The sequence below is a fragment of the Capricornis sumatraensis genome, chromosome 11 (assembly GCF_032405125.1).
Source record: "Capricornis sumatraensis isolate serow.1 chromosome 11, serow.2, whole genome shotgun sequence".
NCBI lineage: Eukaryota > Metazoa > Chordata > Mammalia > Artiodactyla > Bovidae > Capricornis > Capricornis sumatraensis.
Window position 1 is genome coordinate 43,615,012 of NC_091079.1, and position 19,340 is coordinate 43,634,351.

The window sequence follows — 19,340 nt, forward strand, 5'->3', positions numbered from 1 at the left end:
GCACAGAGGAGCCTGGTAGGCTTCAGTCCATGGGGTCCCATAGAGTTGGACATGACTGAAGTGACTATTCACGCACTCATTCTTGGCTGCTCAGAACCTCGTGTTTTTAGAGGGAGAAGGAGTAGTGGGGATCTCATCCAAGCACTCATGTCACAGATGGGGAGGCAGTGCCCCAGGGGAAGGGGCCCAGGCTCTGCCCCAATCACCCGATGGGTGATCTTTCCACTTGCTGGAGGTTTGCGGTGGTTCTTAGCCACAAAGCTGATGGACATAGATGTCTGTCAGTTCCTTCACTCTGCCCCTGAACTTTCCAGCACTGTCCCTTCCACAGACACGTGTTGGAAGCTGCAGTGGTAAGCAGTGAAAATGTTATACACGCTCAGGAGAAACAAGGCCTCTCCTGGGGGCCCTCAGGTTTCCTGGGGGCAGTCCTGTGGGGTTGCCTCTGAGCCCAGACTCCGCTCCTACTCTGGCTCCCCACCGCGTCTGTGGAGGAGTGGCTCCATAGGGGAGGCTCACCCAGGCAGTGATTGAGTAGACCCACAGGCTCTGAGGAGGAATCCTCACTCCTCTGGCATTTCATTCAAAATATGTTCAAAGAAACAATCCTACTTCATCTTCATGAGAGGAGATGGTTTTCTAAAACTAAATTGAAGTATCATAATAGCACCACACAATTAAAGGAAATCATTAGGAGGAATTGCCTTGGGGCATCTTAAATCTTGCATAGGAAAATATTTTTATTAGAATTAATCCATTTGCAGATCACCAAAGTGGTCTCTAACAAAACATGACGATGAGTGTTCTTAGAGACGGAGTTTTCAAAGATGTTAAGGACAACTATCAGCCCCCACCCAAGCTTATTTTAATGGACACTCTCTTTTCTTACCATGAGAGCAGATGATTCTATACTCAGTTCAGTTCAGCTCAGTTCAGTCGCTCAGTCATGTCCAACTCTTTGCAACCCCATGAATTGCAGCACGCCAGGCCTCCCTGTCCATCACCAACTCCCAGAGTCTACCCAAACTCATGTCCATCAAGTCGTTGATGCCATCCAGCCATCTCATCCTCTGTCGTCCCCTTCTCCTCCTGCCCACAATCCCTCCCAGCATCAGTCTTTTCCAATGAGTCAACTCTTCACATGAGGTGACCAAAGTGTTGGAGTTTCACCTTCAGCATCAGTCCTTCCAGTGAACAACCATGACTGATCTCCTTTAGCATGGACTGCTTGGATCTCCTTGCAGTCCAAGGGATTCTCCAGAGTCTTCTCCAACACCACAGTTCAAAAGCATCAATTCTTTGGCACTCAGCTTTCTTCAGAGTCTTACTCTCACATCCATACATGACCACTGGAAAAACCATAGCCTTGACTAGATGGACCTTTGTTGGCAAAGTAATGTCTCTGTTTTGAATATGCTATCCAGGTTGGTCATAACTTTGCTTCCAAGGAGTAAGCATCTTTTAACTTCATGGCTGCATTCACCATCTGCAGTGATTTTGGAGCCCAGAAAAATAAAGTCTGACACTGTTTCCCCATCTGTTTTCCATGAAGTGATGGGACCAGATGCCCTGATCTTAGTTTTCTGAATGTTGAGCTTTAAGTCAACTTTTTCACTCCCCTCTTTCACTTTCATCAAGATGCTTTTTAGCTCCTCTTCACTTTCTGCCATAAGGGTGGTGTCATCTGCATATCTGAGGTTATTGATATTTCTCCCAGCAATCTTGATTTCAGCTTGTGCTTCTTCCAGCCCAGCGTTTCTCATCATGTACTCTGCATAGAAGTTAAATAAGCAGGGTGACAATATACAGCCTTGACATACTCCTTTTCCTATTTGGAACCAGTCTGTTGTTCCATGTACAGTTCTAACTGTTGCTTCCTGACCTGCATACAGGTTTCTCAAGAGGCAGGTCAGGTGGTCTGGTATTGCCATCTCTTTCAGAATTTTCCACAGTTTATTGTGATCCACACAGTCAAAGGCTTTGGCATAGTCAATAAAGCAGAAATAGATGTTTTTCTGGAACCCTCTTGCTTTTTCATGATCCAGCGGATGTTGGCAATTTGATCTCTGGTTCCTCTGCCTTTTCTAAAACCAGCTTGAACATCTGGAAGTTCACTGTTCATGTATTGCTGAAGCCTGGCTTGGAGAATTTTGAGCATTACTTTACTAGCATGTTAGATGAGTGCAGTTGTGCAGTAGTTTGAGCATTCTTTGGCATTGCCTTTCTTTGGGATTGGAATGAAAACTGACCTTTTCCAGTCCTGTGGCCATTGCTGAATTTTCCAAATTTGCTGGCATATTGAGTGCAGCACTTTCACAGCATCATCTTTCAGGATTTGAAATAGCTCAACTGGAATTCCATCACCTCTACTAGCTTTGTTCATAGTGATGCTTTCTAAGGCCCACTTGACTTCACATTCCAGGATGTCTGGCTCTAGGTGAGTGATCACACCATCGTGATTATCTGGGTCATGAAGACCTTTTTTGTACAGTTCTTCTATGTATTCTTGCCACCTATTTGTAATATCTTCTGCTTCTGTAGGTCCATACCATTTCTGTCCTTTATCAAGCTCATCTTTGCCTGAAATGTTCCCTTGGTATCTCTAATTTTCTTGAAAAGATCTCTAGTCTTTCCCATTCTGTTGTTTGCCTCTATTTCTTTGCATTGATTGCTGAGGAAGACTTTCTTATCTCTCATTGTTATTCTTTGGAACTCTGCATTCAGATGCTTGTATCTTTCCTTTTCTCCTTTGCTTTTCACTTCTCTTTTTTTCACAGCTATTTGTAAGCCCTCCTCAGACAGACATTTTGCTTTTTTGCATTTCTTTTCCATGGGAATGGTCTTGATCCCTGTCTCCTCTACAATGTCACAAACTTGCATCCATAGTTCATCAGGCTAGTTCACACTGTCTATCAGATCTAGTCCCTTAAATCTATTTCTCACTTCCACTGTATAATCATAAGGGATTTGATTTAGGTCATATCTGAATGGTCTAGTGGTTTTCCCTACTTTCTTCAGTTTAAGTCTGAATTTGGTAATAAGGAGTTCATGATCTGAACACAGTCAGCTCCCAGTCTTGTTTTTGCTGACTGTATAGAGCTTCTCCATCTTTGGCTGCATAGAATATAATCAATCTGATTTTGGTGTTGACCATCTGGTGATGTCCATGTGTAGAGTCTTCTCTTGTGTGGTTGGAAGAGGGTGTTTGCTATGACCAGTGTGTTCTCTTGGCAAAACTCTATTAGCCTTTGCCTTGCTTCTTTCTCTACTCCAAGGCCAAATTTGCCTGTTACCCCAGGTGTTTCTTGACTTCCTACTTCTGCATTCCAGTCCCCTATGATGAAAAGGACATCTTTTTGGGGTGTTAGTTCTAAAAGGACTTGTAGGTCTTCATAGAACCGTTTCACTTCAGCTTCTTCAGCATTACTGGTTGGGGCATAGGCTTGGATTACCGTGATATTGAATTGTTTGCCTTGGAAACGAACAGAGATCATTCTGTCGTTTTTGAGGTTGCATCCAAGTACTGCATTTCTGACTCTTTTGTTTACCATGATGGCTACTCCATTTCTTCTAAGGGATTCCTGCCCACAGTAGTATATATAATGGTCATCTGAGTTAAATTCACCCATTCCTGTCCATTTCAGTTCGCTGATTCCCAGAATGTAGACGTTCACTCTTGCCATCTCCTGCTTGACCACTTCCAATTTGCCTTGATTCATGGACCTGACATTCCAGGTTCCTATGCAATATTGCTCTTACAGCATCGGGCCTTGCTTATGTCACCAGTCATATCCACAGCTGGGTATTGTTTTTGCCTTGGCTGCATCCCTTCATTCCTTCTGGAGTTATTTCTCCACTGATCTCCAATAGTATATTGGGCACTTACTGACCTAGGGAGTTCCTCTTTCAGTATCCTATCATTTTGCCTTTTCATACTGTTCATGGGGTTCTCAAGGCAAGAATACTGAAGTGGTTTGCCATTCCCTTCTCCAGTAGACCACATTCTGTCAGACCTCTCCACCATGACCCACCTGTCTTGGGTGGCCCCACACAGCATGGCTTGGTTTCATTGAGTTAGACAAGGCTGTGGTCCACGCAATCAGATTGGCTAGTCTTCTGTGATTATGGTTTCAGTGTTGTCTGCCTTCTGATGTGGAGAAGGCGATGGCACCCCACTCCAGTACTTTTGCCTGGAAAATCCCATGGACGGAGGAGCCTGGTGGGCTGCAGTCCATGGGGTCGCTAGAGTCAGGCACGACTGCGCGACTTCACTTTCACTTTTCACTTTCATGCACTGGAGAAGGAAATGGCAACCCACTCCAGTGTTCTTGCCTGGAAAATCCCAGGGACGGGGGAGCCTGGTGGGCTGCCGTCTATGGGGTCGCACAGAGTCGGACACGGCTGAAGCGACTTAGCAGCAGCAGCAGCCTTCTGATGCTCTCGTAACACCTACCATCTTAGTTGGGTTTCTCTTACCTTGGACATGGGATATCTCTTCATGGCTGCTCCTTACCCTGGACGAGGTCACCCTTCCTGACCTTGAACGTGGAGTAGTTCCTCTTGGCTCTCCTGTGCCTGCACAGCTACCATTCCTCAAACATGGGGTAGCTCCTCTTGGCAGCTGCCCCTGACCTCAGACGTGGGGTAGCTCCTTTGGGCTGCCACCCCTGACCTCGGACGAGGGGTAGCTCTGATTTTTTTTTATACTAATACCACTTTATTTATTTTGTAAATTAGTTACTGGATATGTTAGTTGAATCAGTTCAGTTCAGTCGCTCAGTCGTGTCTGACTCTTTGTGACCCCATGGACTGCAGCACGCCGGGCCTCCCTGTTCATCACCGACTCCCAGAGTTTACTCAGACACATGCCCATTGAGTCGGTGATGCCATCCAACCATCTCATCTCTGTCATCCCCTTCTCCTCCCACCTTCAATCTTCCCCAGCATCAGGGTCTTTTCAAATGAGTCAGTTCTTCGAATCAGGTGACCAAAGTATTGGAGTTTTAGCTTCAGTAAGGCAGTGGCACCCCACTCCAGTACTCTTGCCTGGCAAATCCCATGGACTGAGGAGCCTGGTGGGCTGCAGTCCATGGGGTTGCTAAGAGTTGGACACGACTGAGCGACTTCACTTTCACTTTTCACTTTCATGCATTGGAGAAGGAAATGGCAACCCACTCCAGTGTTCTTGCCTGGAGAATTCCAGGGACGAGGGAGCCTGGTGGGCTGCCGTCCATGGGGTAACACAGAGTCGGACACGACTGAAGTGACTTAGCAGCAGCAGCAGCATGTTAGTTAAGTACTTACTCTCTTAATACTCCTAATTATAACCAACGTTGCTGAGTGGGTCTAAACCAGTTTTTGGAATGCTGATGCGCTCACTCATCAGTGTTCTCTGCCAGCAGTGACAGAGAGGTCATTGGTGTTCAGAGGGCTGCAGAGATAGGTGTGACACTGTATCATGTGCTGAGTAGTAGTTAGCACGCTAAGTCATGTCTGACTCTTTGCCACCCCATGAACTGCAGCACGCCAGGCTTCCCTGTCCTCCAGTATCTCCCAGAGTTTGCTCAAATTCAGTCCATTGAATCGGTGATGCCATCTAACCATCTGGCCCTCTGTCACCTTGTTCTCCTGCCCTCAGTCTTTCCCAGCATCAGGGTCTTTTCCAATAAGTCGGCTCTTTGCTTCAGATGCCCAAAGTACTAGAGCTTCAGCTTCATCATCACTCCTTCCAATGAATATTCAGGATTGATTTCCTTTAGGATGGACTAATTTGATCTCCTTGCAATCCAGGTGACTCTCAAGAGTCTTCTCCAGCACCACACATCCAGCATCGATTCTTCTGTGCTCAGCCTTCTTTATGGTCCAAATCTCATGTCCATACATGACTGCTGGAAAAACCATAGCTTTGACTAAACGGACCTTTGACAGCAAAATGATGTCTCTGCTTTTTAATATGCTGTCCAGGTTTGTCACAGCTTTCCTTCCAAGGGACAAGTGTCTTTTAAGTTCATGCCTGCAGTCACCATCTGCAGTGATTGTGAAGCCCAAGAAAATAAAATCTGTCACTGCTTCTACTCTTTCCCTTTCTGTTTGCCATGAAGTGATGGAACCAGATGCCATGATCTTAATTTTTTCTAATGTTGAGTTTCAAGCTAGCTTTCTCAGTCCCTCATCAAGAGGCTCTTTAGTTCTTCTTTACTTTCTGCCATTAGAGTGGTATCATTTGCATATCTGAGGTTGTTGATGTTTCTCCTGGTAAGCTTGATTCCAGCCTGTGATTCATCCATCTGGGCATTTCACATGATGCACTCTGCATATGTTAAATAAGCAGGGTGACAATATATAGGCTTGTCATATTTTTTTCCCAATTTTGAACCAGTCAATTGTTCCATGTCTGGTTCTAACTGTTGCTTCCTGACTCATGTACAGGTTTCTCAGGAGACAGGTAAGTGGTCTGTTACTGCCATCTCTTTAAGTAGAAAGATTTATCTTGGGAGTATTAAGTGTTTCACTGTAGTGGTCTTGGCTGGGGGGTGGGGGAGTCAAGTTTTTCAGAAGGCCATAAATAAGACCCATGAATGTTAACTGTTATACAAGTTTTCTATAAAGTAACATATTTAGGTATGATTTACACTTTCAGCTTGCCTTCTTATTTCTCTGGGGGACTTGGAAAAATACCTACAAAACAGTTGATTTCTGCCCATTGTGTGAAAAATTATGGAGCATTTATAATCAGAATATCTTTTTATATGGTTGATGTAGAAGTATTGCTAGGGGTTTTCTTGTCTGTTTGGTGCTTGGTTAGTTTAAAATAAGCTTGTATTGAATGAGATGAACTTAGTACGCATTCCATTTACAGGAGATGGTGTTTTCAAATACACTAGTTAGCGAAAATAAGATAAACATGTTGACTTTTTAAAAACTGTTTTGTGATTACTGTCATTTCTTGCCATCTTTTAAGTTTTTGAAGTGTTAGGTTCTTGTTAAAGTTAGAGAGATAGAAGTCAGAAGTTTTGCTTCATTGCAAAACAGGCATCTTGGAAGTCACCGAGACTGTAGCTTAAGCAGATAAGAGAGCCACAGGAATCCAGTGGCATGTCAGGAACTGGGAACCGGGCTTTGCGGACCAGCATTTCTACTGTCATCTCGTGTTTCCTGGGTTTGGGTTTAAGTGATGCCGGGCCGGGCGTGATCGGGAGGCGGGTCTCTCTGATGGGGAGGGGCCAGGAGGAGTTGGCGCGTGGGAACCCTCCGCCGCTCTTTTTCCGGAGCTGCGCCGGCCTCCGAGCGCCGGGCGCGGGCGGCGGGGGCCCGTGCGGCCGCCGGGATCACCTCCCTCCCGGGCTGGCGGGGGCACCCCGGGGCGGGGGCGGCGGGGCGGGGGCGCGCGGCTTCGCTGTTGCTACAGCCGTGATGTCACTCGCCCATCCTAACCCGCGGTTGGTTGTTGTGTGTTTCAGCTCTGCCTGCAGTTGAACACAAAGACCTGGAGGAGACTCCCACATCCTTCGGGGAGGAGAAAGGAGGCGGCGAGGCCCGATTAAAGAAACTTGGGGGTTGGTTGCCTCTCTGCACCGGCCGGCCGGCGAGGGGGCGAGGGGATTAGAGTCCCGGGGCGGTGACCGAGCGGGAGATGAGGCGCTGCCGCCGCCGCTGACCCTCGGTTCCGGACCATCCGCTGCGCTTTGTGCCGCCCGCACATGTGTCTGCCCGGCGCATCCGGAGGCGCGCACACGAGCATCCACCACGGCCGCCGGGGAGAGAGTGCCCGCCATGCCCACGGAGAGCCTACAGACAGGTAGCATGGTGAAGCCGGTCAGCCCCGCCGGCACCTTCACGTCGGCCGTGCCCCTGCGCATCCTCAACAAGGGGCCCGACTACTTTCGCCGCCAGGCGGAGCCCAACCCCAAGAGACTCAGCGCCGTGGAGCGGCTGGAGGCCGACAAGGCCAAGTACGTCAAGAGCCAGGAGGTCATCAACGCCAAGCAGGAGCCCGTGAAGCCTGCGGTGCTGGCCAAGCCCCCAGTGTGCCCCGCCGCCAAGCGCGCGCTCGGCAGCCCCACGCTCAAGGGCTTCGGCGGCGGCGGCGGAGGCGGCGGCGGCGCCAAGAGCGAGGGGGGCGCGCCTCGCGAGACCCTGAAGCTGGAGATCCTCAAGAACATTCTCAACAGCTCCGAAGGCTCGAGCACGGGCTCGGGCCACAAGCACAGCGCGAGGAACTGGCCGGCGCCCCGGGCTGACGCGGCCGAGCTGCACCGGCACTCGTTCGCCGAGTCGCTGCGCGCGCGGCCCGCGCCGGGCCGGGGCAGCCCCCAGGAGGGCGGCTCGCACGTGGGCCGCCGGCCGCCCGAGCCCGCCTCTTCCGCCGCCGCCGACGCCGACGCCTTTCTGCACGTGTCGCACAGCTCCTCGGACATCCGCCAGGGGCCCGGGGCCAGGCCCCTAAAGGCCATCCTCCCCTGCAGCAGTTCCGCCCCGCCGCTGCCCCCCAAGCCCAAGGTGGCCGCCCCGGCCGCAGTGAAGTCCCCCGAGGCCGAGGCGGCCGAGCCGGCCGGCGGGGTGGGCCGGAGACCCTCGCTGCAGCGCTCCAAGTCGGACCTGAGCGACAGGTATTTCCGCGTGGACGCCGACGTGGAGCGCTTCTTCAACTACTGCGGACTGGATCCAGAGGAGCTGGAGAATCTGGGCATGGAGAACTTCGCGCGGGCCAACTCGGACATCATCTCGCTCAACTTCCGCAGCGCCAGCATGATCAGCTCGGACTGCGAACAGTCTCAGGACAGTAACAGTGACCTTAGGAACGATGACAGTGCCAATGACCGGGTGCCCTACGGCATCTCCGCCATCGAGAGGAACGCGCGCATTATCAAGTGGTTGTACAGCATCAAACAGGCCAGGGAGTCGCAGAAGGTGTCCCACGTGTAAGAGGCAGCAGCGCGCCCGGAGGGAGGCAGGGGGCGGTCTCTGTCCGCGCCTCGGCACTTGTGAAGGTTGTGAGGTCTCCTTGAAGTGTTGTGAGCTTCTCCACTCTCTTTGTGTTGCTTGTTGTGCAATGTCTTTCCAGTTGCATGCCCGCCAACACGGGGACTGACCTGGCGTCCTCGGCTACCATCGCTGCAGAGCCTGGCCGGTCGCGCGTCACCCGCCCCAAAGTGTCAGGCCACATCCTAATTTAGGGCTTCGATCTTTGGCAAAACTGTTTACACGGAAAACGGTATACAACTTCTTCAATATTTATGTGGTTCTAGTGTTTTTATATCCCGCGCTATGGTGTCTTAATTAAAGGTTTTATCAACTGGCTTTTAAGTTGGGAGTAACATCTTTTTGAATTTAAAAAAAAAAGCCTATTTGCCTACATGTGAGACCCAAACGGGAAAATAAATGGGCTCTGCTATCAAACAGATAGTGAGGGATCCCAGAGAGAACCGGGCTGGGCTTTCTGAGAAAGGTGGGGAATCCGGTGTCATTTATTATTGACAGTCCTCTTGCCATTTACACAAGTAATGGTTGGGGACACATATGTTCTGTGTCTGATTTGGTGTATAAACGTTGATGGTTCTGTGTAATACTGACCCCAAGGAAAGACAATCAGATACAATGAAGGGGATTAAATCAGGAGGTGGGGTGTTAAGAGGGGCTTGTTGCTATTGATCTGATTTGGGTTGATTTAAAAATTTTTGACTATCAATCATTTGACAGAACTGGCCACCCTAAAGCTGATACTGAATTTTTTTTAAAGATGGTTTTTCAGTTGAGAATTCCAAGTGGATTCTCCTTCCCTTTGTTGTAATTGTTTTATCTGGGAGAGGGGAGTGGGGCTTGGGTGGTAGAAACTACCTGAAGACCACTGAACACAAATGGAAATGCCAGCCATATCAGTTTAGAGCCTTCTCTTCAGAAGTCAGTACCTTTGGTAGCTGAACCAGATCTGGGCAGCATGACTATGTCCTCATGCATATGTTAACCTGTGAGGCTGCAGGGAGCTTGAAACATGACTCTGTGTAGCTTTTCAATCCGAAGATCCGTAGGGCTGCATATCAGCTTGTTCCCCCATAACCTGTCCTACAGGTGGTCTAGTTGGCTGTCCCTCAGCTGACAGTCATCCTGCAGTAGCCAAGGGGTCCACCTGGGATGCTCGGCTTCCTCGCTCTTGTAGACACGCCCTGGAGCTCCCAGCAGCACTGCCTTAGCCTTCATCAGCTCATAGGACACTTTTTATGCTGTAAATGCTGTAAGACTTTGTACATACTTCAGTTGTTTATGAAATCTTTAAGAAGAAAAAAGAAATGTTACTTAATAAATAGCTCTGGTGCAGGCTCCATGGTGGTGGTTTCTCTTTGTCTTTTCCTTCACTCCCTCAACAGAAGTTTCACTTTGGACCAGAAGGAGACTTTTGAGGGCCTTGAAGAAACAGCATTTCATTAAGTTATATTCACCATATCACAATTATTCTGAACAGCTGTATTCTTCATTGTAGTTAGATCAGTGTGCTTTTTGCTAAAATAATTTCATCGAGGTTTCTAAAATCTGCTGCTGCTGCTTAGTTCACAACTTCCAGTTTTTTTTTAATCTTTTCTTAAAATCGGATATTTCACATCTTCCACCAAACTCTTAAGTTGTAATTATTTGTTACAACTTCTGACAGTGGAGTTCTGACAGTGGAGACATACCTTTGAAATTTATAGCCTTGTTCTTATTTGACCAAACCCAAGATCATTAATGTTACATGTGTTTATATAGTAGTCCATTCATTCATTCATTCCTCTATCAAAAGGGTATATGATGAGTGATTCCCTTTTCAGGCCTTACCATTGACCCAAGACTGCTGTGGTCAACAGCACGGTATCTGCCTCAAGGAACTTAGATTTTCACTTGAATTTTCATTCTAGTGAAGTATTATTCCTGCCAGTGGACGTGTCTTATCTCCTGTTATTAATAGGACATTGAGTATTCAACAGCTATTTAATGAATCAAGTTATTTGAAGATTAACATTTTTAAATGTTCCATATAACATGTAAAAGAAGATTATTTTTAAAGTTTCAGAAACAATATAATTCCCAACTTTTACACTCACCAACATTTTCCTTTGAAAATCAGACTTGGTTCTTTGACTCTCTACTGGTTTTGAACTTTTCTGGTTCTCTTCTTAATTTTAGTTCAACTAGAACTCTACTTGCCAGAAGAGTCTGAAATACTGCTATGAGTGGTGATGGTAGAATGGATTAAAGATAACAGGATGAAAGCTTAATATTTATATACATACACATTTCCTTCCTTCATCATTTGGGTAGAAATGAAGCCATTTAAAATATTCATGGCTTTAGTATTTATGTACCCATTTCTTTCTGGGGCTATTGAAATACCAAAGATAGATGTTACTTTCCTAAAGTAACTGGTGTTGTTGGGAGATGAGGGCTTGGCAAATTTAATATCACTGCCTATGCTGTTTTAGTTATAAATTTTGTTTAAGTTCTTCCAGTGCTTCAAAACCACCTTAACCTGTGTTCCAACAAACCTATAACTCACCCCACTATTGTTCAGTCTAATCATCTGTGGCCTTTATACCATGAACAAATGTGAGGCTTTGGGTTCTTATGGAACTTGGGAATATCTTATTTTCTTTTTGTCCTTGAAATTAGAGCTTCTATAAAGGATGATTTCAAATGCTTCACATTAAATCCAAGAGTAAGCCATTTCCTAATTGTGAAGTCCTTTTTGCAAAATGCTCACTTCTTTTAGTTCATGGGTGTAAGTATATTGATAGTGTGTATGCATGTGTGATGACACTGTTTGTGTGAATATAGGGCTGTAATATAGTTCAGCCCACTTTTATTCCCCCACACAGTGTAGAGTGACGCAGGATTGCACTAGCTGGCCCTAGAGACTAGTTGTTTCTTTCTGCAAAGCAGCAGAAAGAAATCCTCCCATACCCACCTCCTCTATCATTGACTCTATTCAGGCCCTCTTCTCTTGACTGCACTGTTATTCCTACAACTTTCTAACTGGAGGTCCCCCTCTACCCAGTCAGCCTCTACCCATCTCATTTCTTGCCAAGGATATTGTAATCAACTCTGTTCATGTCATTCTTCTAAGTAAAAACATCCTTCCAATAACTTGCTAACAGGATTAATCCTAACTTCTTAACAAGATTGTCAGGCATCTCGCTGTCAGGCCTCAGGTTCTGTGTCTCTTTTAGCTACCAAGCCTAGGCCTCTGGGCTCCAACCAAACCGAAGTTTTCACTGGGGACTTTTTAACCACTGCATCAGGGATCTATCTATATCTATGTGGTGGTAATGGTGACTCAGACAGTAGAGAATCTGTCTGCAGTGCAGGTGACCGGGGTTCAATCCCTGGGTTGGAAAGATCCCCTGGAAAAGGGAATGGCTACCCATTCCAGTATTCTTGCCTGGGAAATACCATGGACAGCGGACCCTGGTGGGTTACAGTCCATGGGGGTCACAAAGAGTCAGACAAGACTGAGCAACTAACACACTCAGTGATCGATGGCTGCTAACAAATTTCCCTACTATTCAGCCACTTAAGACAGTAAGTATTTGTTATCTTGGTTTCTGTGGATCAGGGATCCTGGCAAGGCTTAGCCAGATGGTTCTGGCCCAAGCTGTCTAATCAGGCTGCAGAGAGGTGTCAGCCAGGGCTGCATCATCTGAAGGCTTGAACTGAGGCTTCTAGGAGAGCTCACATGGTATCAGCAGGAGTCCTTACAGCGTGGTAGCTGGCTCCCCACTCTCCCTGAGAGAGTGACCTGGGCAGGGAAGAAGCCAAGTCACACACCTCCACCATGCCCAGCTCATCAGGAGAGTATCACCAAACACAGTCCACACTCATGAAGAGGAGAAGGAGGCTCCACTGTTCTAAAAGAACGAAGATCAAAGAATTTGTGGGCTTTGTGGGTTTTTTTAAGTTTTTTTAAATGTGGACTTTTTTTAAAGTCTTTATTGAATATGTTATAGTATTGCTTCTTGTTTCGGTTTCTTGGCTCAGATGTATGTGGGATCTTAGTTCCCTGACCAGGGATCAAACCTGCACCCCTGCCCTGGAAGATGAAGTCCTAACCATTCAACTGCTGGGGACGTCCATGTGGACTTACTTTCATAAATATCACCACTACTGCTGAGTTCCTGGGACTCTTCATTCTGTGAGGGATGCTTTCCTTTCCCTCCTTGGCCTTGTAGACTCAGCTACCAAGCAGTGAGGTTTTTTGTTTCTTTTTTTTTAGTTTCAGAATTGCCTTTTCCTGTTAGATACGATTTTTGTCATGACCACCACGGCCCCAGCCTTTGCTGGACTACGTGGGTGCCTCTCTGTGAATTTTGAGACGGTATACTTTCCCCAGAATATTTTATTTTCTGCCTGGGGACAGAGGTGGAACCTCCCAATAAATTCACAAATCTCTGATGGTTATCATGTGAACTATGGCCCAAGAATTGGGCATAGAAGCCCAGGGTATAAAGCAGATCTCATTGAATGTTGGCTTGATACTTTTAAGCTATCACATTTAAGTCAGATTCTGCTTACATAAATGTTATGAATGTTACAATGAACCCAAGGTGGTAGTTACTGTCCCATTTTAGAAGTGATGAACATCAGATCCATGGAGATTAAGCTCCTTAAGCAAGATCCCAGAGGAAGTAAGTGACAGAAGGAAACTGGGACTCAGTTCTGTGATTCCTGCTCTGCTCTGGAAATCAATTCTGTGATTCTTACAGCCCAGCTCAGGACCAGGACAGGCAGACTGGGTGTGTTGTACTTAAAAACCAAAGCACCCTTAAATTTATCTTGATAATTTTATCTGCCGCCTGTGTGCACAAGCATGTCTCAAGACAGTCAGATTTTCAGCAATTTCACTCTTAGCAAATGGTAACCGATAATTTTTTTTAAGACTTCAATCCACTGAGTTCAAAGAGATGAAGCTGTAGAGTCGCATTCTTTCAGCTCTGAGTGAGCCGTTTTGAAGCCCCATTCTTCTATTTTGGTCAAGGACTTGAAGAAGGGCAAACAGTGGAGGGAAAGGTCTGGCTGCAATTCAAGGATCAGGAGACACATTTGGATGATGGGGTGATTTGGCATCGCTCCCCTATCCCAGCCTCAGGGATGCACAGTGTACACTGACCAGGAGGTGCCCCGGGAAGGAATGAACAGCAGAAGGCATTCCAGAAGAAAGGAGAGTCTTCACTTAGAAAAGACAACTCATCTCACCGAGATTTTTGAAGTGTCCAACCTGCCTTGTCCACTTAGCCCTGGAGGATGATGGGAGGTTACACCAACTTTCTCTTTGCTGTCTGAGAGCTGCTGGGTCAGGGGTCAGAGACTGGGCAGCTGCAGGCTTGGCTCTGAACAAGTCAGCTGCACAGAGGGCTTCTTGGGTGTATAGCTTGTGCCCTTGCTTTGGTAGAAACAAGAAAGAAAGTCCAGAGGGCGAAGGACATCCACAGCCCTTTGGAACCCCTTCCTTCAATACCTGAGACCCATCTGGCTAAGTTGGCCTCCACTCCCTCATCTGTGAAGTGGGAGGAAACCAGCTGATGTGTGTGTTCTCTTGGCCTTGGGGCTGAGATAATGTGACAGCACTGAGAGCTGTTTGGGAAGCACCAGGATGAGGTGCAAGAAGTGAAAATTCAGAGATGACTGGGCTCCTCTTTCTCCTGGCAGGCAGGAAAGCAGGCAAGGCCTGATGGGGACCCAGACCCATTACTGAAGGGCATTTGCTGCACTGGCTGCCTGAGCATGTTTTAGTTGGGGAAAGAAAGAAAGTCTGTAAGAGCCTTCTTCTCTGATTAGAAGGAATCTCCAGCAACTGTCTAGGTTGTCAGGAGCTGATAGAATCGAGTGTGACCGGGTACAGACCAGACACAAAACTACAGAGTGTGTTAGTCACTCAGTCATGCCCAACTCTTTGCAACCCCATGGACTGTAGCCTGCCAGGCTCTTCTGTCCATGGAATTATTCAGGAAAAAATACTGGAGTGTGTTGCCATGTCCTCCTCCAGGGGATCTTCCCAACCCAGGGATCAAACTCTGGTCTCCTGCATTGCAGGCAGACTCTTTATCATCTGAGCCACCAACAAAAACGAAGCTACAAGGATGACAGTAATGATGACACAGTCTTTCACAAGCTGGGCATTTAATTCATTTCATATTCACGAAGCAACCATCAGGATGTCTTTGATGCAATGCTAAAGTAAGCCAGTTGTCACATTATCTCATTACTCTCACAAGCACCTTAGAAATAAGTTAGAATCCATTTTGCCAATGAGAGGTCAGAAGATTAAACAACTTCTCGAAGCCACACATCCAATAAGTGGAAGAAGTGAAATGCAAACTCAAGTTAATAAAGCACATCCTAAGACTCATTCCACAATGAGTTTTTAGCATGTAGGCTGGTATGAGCCATTTTTGCTTCTTTGTGGTAAGCTGTCTTGCAGAATATTTCTCAGAAGCTTAAAATACCACTGTGTATCTTGGTTTGTGATTTCTCATGTAGGGAGTGACTCAAAACTCCTCATCATACCTGACCACATCAAGATGGAAGTTTCTCAGTTCTTCTGAGAGAGACCATAGTGATCCATTGTCTCTTTCCAGCTTAGTTTACGGAAGAAGAAAGAGATGCACAGAAATGAGGTGATGGATTTCAGCCAGGGTTGAAGAGTAGATGGAGGTAGAGCCAAGTGCCCTGAGGCACCCCCGAAACCAGTATGTCCCAGACTCAGAAGACCCAGTACCACTAACAATTCCATCACATGAGGTGATTAGCATAGACTCAGTTATTCCTACACTGTGTCCCTTGCCTCATAAACTATCAGATATTTAAAGAAACTTCAACTAGGAGACTATGTTAATATATATGACTATACTACTATACTGGTGAAGGAAATGGCAACCCAGTCCAGTATTCTTGCCTAGAGAATCCCATGGACAGAGGAGCCTGGTGGGCTACAGTCCATGGGGCCACAAAGAGCGGGATATGACTGAGTGACCAGGGATCAAACCTTTGTCTCTTCTGCCTCCTGGACTGGCAGGCAGATTCTTTACCACTAGCGCCACCTGGGAAGCTCTAATATACATGAACTATCTTTAAATTAACCCTAGCAGGTATAAAATACTTTCAAAAATTAAGAAAGTTCTCTAGGGACAATGTTGGCAATTCTGGAAGTGATGACCGCTATTTTCATATTATTGTAGTGCCTCCACCATCCATAGGTGTCCAGGGCTCCTTGAGAGCTTAGGTACCACTTTTCCAGGCCTGATGCCTCTGCCTCCTGCATTCTCCGGGGCAGACATTGCCACTGTTTCCAGTATCCGTTCTCTCTCCTCTGGGCCCACAAGTAGTTTGCATTCTCACACCCCACATTGTTAGGTGTGGCCAATGAACCGTGAGTAGAAGTGACCAGAGTTACAGCTCAGACCTCTAGTCCCAGATCTGCCATCTTTTCTTGCCCCAAACATGGAAGCCAATAAAATTCCTCAGAGCAGCGAAATTTCAGAGCCACCAGGACCCTGAATGAGGACAAGGTTGAAGACAGCCCTCTGCCCCTGACCCAGGGGGTGAACTTTGACCTTGTAAACAACCAAGAGTTTGAAGATTGCTTTTTTTTCTGCAGCACAACCTAGCCCATTGTGACTATCATCTCAGAAGAAAAGCAACCAATATAGACATAGCAGCACGTACATAGAAGACCACGTGGCAGAATCAAATGGCCAGGCTTACACGCTGTTTCTCGAAGTGCACCCTCAAAACCTGCTTGAATTCCTTGAGGTTCTCAGTGAATTCCCAAGCTCTGCTCCAGGCCCAGGAATCTGCTTTTTTAACTAGTGCCCCACAACATTAACATTTCTGAGATGTTAAAATTTGGATCTCAGCTTCCATCTTCCCAGAATGCCCCTCCTTCCACTGAGTGTGTTCATGGGATTTTTCTTAGCTCCTTAGTGTTCATCTCCATCCCAGCCTCTTCCTTGCTTGGCACTGACCACAATCAGATATACTGACATTCATTACGTTATTGTCTGTCATGGGCACTTTTTATCCCCTCTACATGTGGCAGCACCCGGCACAAGGGCAGTGAATAAGATGCATCTTTGGAATGAATGCATGAATCCCCGCCATGCCCCTCCACTAATCCCCCCTCCATGACCTGTCCTCCCACCCATCCTGTTCCCATCAGTGACACTGTCCGGCTAGAAGTGGGGACTAGAGCTGGCATTGAAGACTTTCTTTCCCCAGTTTTTATTTTTGGAAAATGAACAAATGGCACATTTAAGGTAAGAGGAGTTCACACTATAGACCTCTGTGTATAAAGGGATTTGATGAGTGTTTCTTGCACAACCACCTTACAAGGAAGGTGATGTCTCCTTCTCAGTAATTACTATAGTTCAAAGGCAGTAAGGGACTTTCCTGGCCCATCCAGTGGTTAAGACTCCGCATCTCCAGTGCAGGAGGTGCTGGTTCCATCCCTGATTGGGGGACTAAGATCCCACATGCCTTGCAGTCAATGAATAAATAAAATCAAACAATAACAAAGGCAATGAGAAGTTCCACTCATTGAGGTGGGGGAGGAAGGGGGAACGAAACTAAATCTGCAGACAGACTTTGATCTTGCGCCCTTCATTTGTCCCGAAGGTCAAGGAGTAGCATACATACCTTTTCTTTGCCAGACTACAAAACTTACCCTTAACAGTATGAAAATCCATACGGTAGGTAGCACTGCTGTAGTAACCATTGAAGGTCTTCTGGCCAACAGTCTCCAAGGCCCAGCTGATGCAGAAATACCTCCCACCTCAGCCTTCCCACGTGTGTGTGCTGACCTCTCAGTCACGGGTTCACCAGCCTGTTGTGCTCTGAAAATTCTGCTCACTGGGAAAGATTTAAAAAAAAGAAAAGCAAACCACACATGAGTGCAACGTTCCTTCCACTGAATCAAACCACAGTGGCTGGTAATTAAGAACATATGGAGTTTCAACGGGGGCAGGAAAGATGGAAGGGGGGACCCTCACAGTACCACCTCTGAGGATGCTTGAGTTTGCAGGTTTTGCCTTGCTAAGTGTAAATAAGTTGGAAGTGTTCAAGGATTTCTAGGCAACCTTAATCTTTCCTGGTTGTTTCTTCTCTTTTATAACAGATGGAGAAAAACAGCCAGGTGAGTTATTTATGTGCATCACAAACCCAGCTCTGTCAGGCTTCCAAATGTTTCAGTCACATCCCTTTCCTCTTATTGAGCCCTAGAGCATTTAAGGACTTAAATTACTGAGCATTTTATTTTGGTGGAAAATTATGAAATACTCATTTAGTAACTTCATGATCATGTGGTTATTTCACAAGAGTTTTTCTGTTTTCTTCTAATGAATTGACAGCTGTACAGGGTTTATGAAGGCTTCCCAGGTGGTGCTAGTGGTCAAGAATCTGCCTGCCAATACAGGAGAACTAAGAGACATGGGTTCGATCCCTAGAACCAGAAGATCCCCTGGAGGAGGGCATGGCAACCCACTCCAGTATTCTTGCCTGGAGAATCCTTTGGACAGAGGAGCCTGGCAGGATACAGTCCATAGGGTCACACAGAGTCAGACATGACTGAAGCGACTTAGCACACACACACATGGTTTAAGAACGTGGGACTCATGTCTGTGGCTGCGGAAGAATCACTCCACTGGGCCTGGACAAAGGCTGGATGTGTTTTGTCCATGTTTCAAATTTCCCAGAGCACCTCAGTGTACAAGCATCTGATATAAAACTAAACTCCTTCCCTAAAGACATCGTGTCTGACTTACGGATTTTCATCCATCTACTGAGAGTTCTCTAGTTGAAAGAATCTGTGAATTGAGATTTAGACAGCATTTTGGGTTCCCAAGGTTTTGTTTTCACCATCAAATTCACCACCTGGTGCCTTTTAAATCCAGTTTAATAGCTGAAATGGAATTTTGTATTTTCTGCACTTAAACGATTATGTGTTCATATGCATGCACACGTTGGATTTCTTAAATAATTTATTCCAGACAAATGTGCCGAGGGTCACGTTACCTCACAGTTATTTCTTAAATTAGAACCCTAGTGATTTGGGGAGGTCTGTTCAGAGAGATTTGAAATTCTATGCAGCCCAGCAGAGAGTGAGGCTGATTTCAAGCTAAAAATGAAATAAAAAGCATCTTCTCTTCTTTAGCACTGATTTGCTCTTAACTGTTTTTTTCCTGGTGATTGAGCTGCTTTTTCACCCATTCAGTTTTATGGGGGAAAAAAATGGAGAGCAGACATCTTACTTAGTGAGAAGGCAGCGCATGCATGCTCAATCGTGTCTGACTCTTTGCAACCCCATGGACTGTAGCCCACCA

At 46.5% G+C, this 19,340-nt stretch overlaps 1 protein-coding gene across 1 annotated transcript in view; it reads left to right on the forward strand.

The window, feature by feature from the left end:
* Positions 1-10,192, forward strand: part of FAM110B (family with sequence similarity 110 member B) — a 111,623-nt gene extending 101,431 nt beyond the window's left edge. Inside the window, exon 3 of the mRNA XM_068983921.1 lies at positions 7,461-10,192. Coding sequence (XP_068840022.1) covers positions 7,774-8,925 — 1,152 coding nt within the window. The 5' untranslated portion in view covers positions 7,461-7,773 and the 3' untranslated portion in view covers positions 8,926-10,192. The remainder of the gene's footprint in view (positions 1-7,460) is intronic.
* The last annotated feature ends 9,148 nt before the right edge of the window (positions 10,193-19,340 follow it).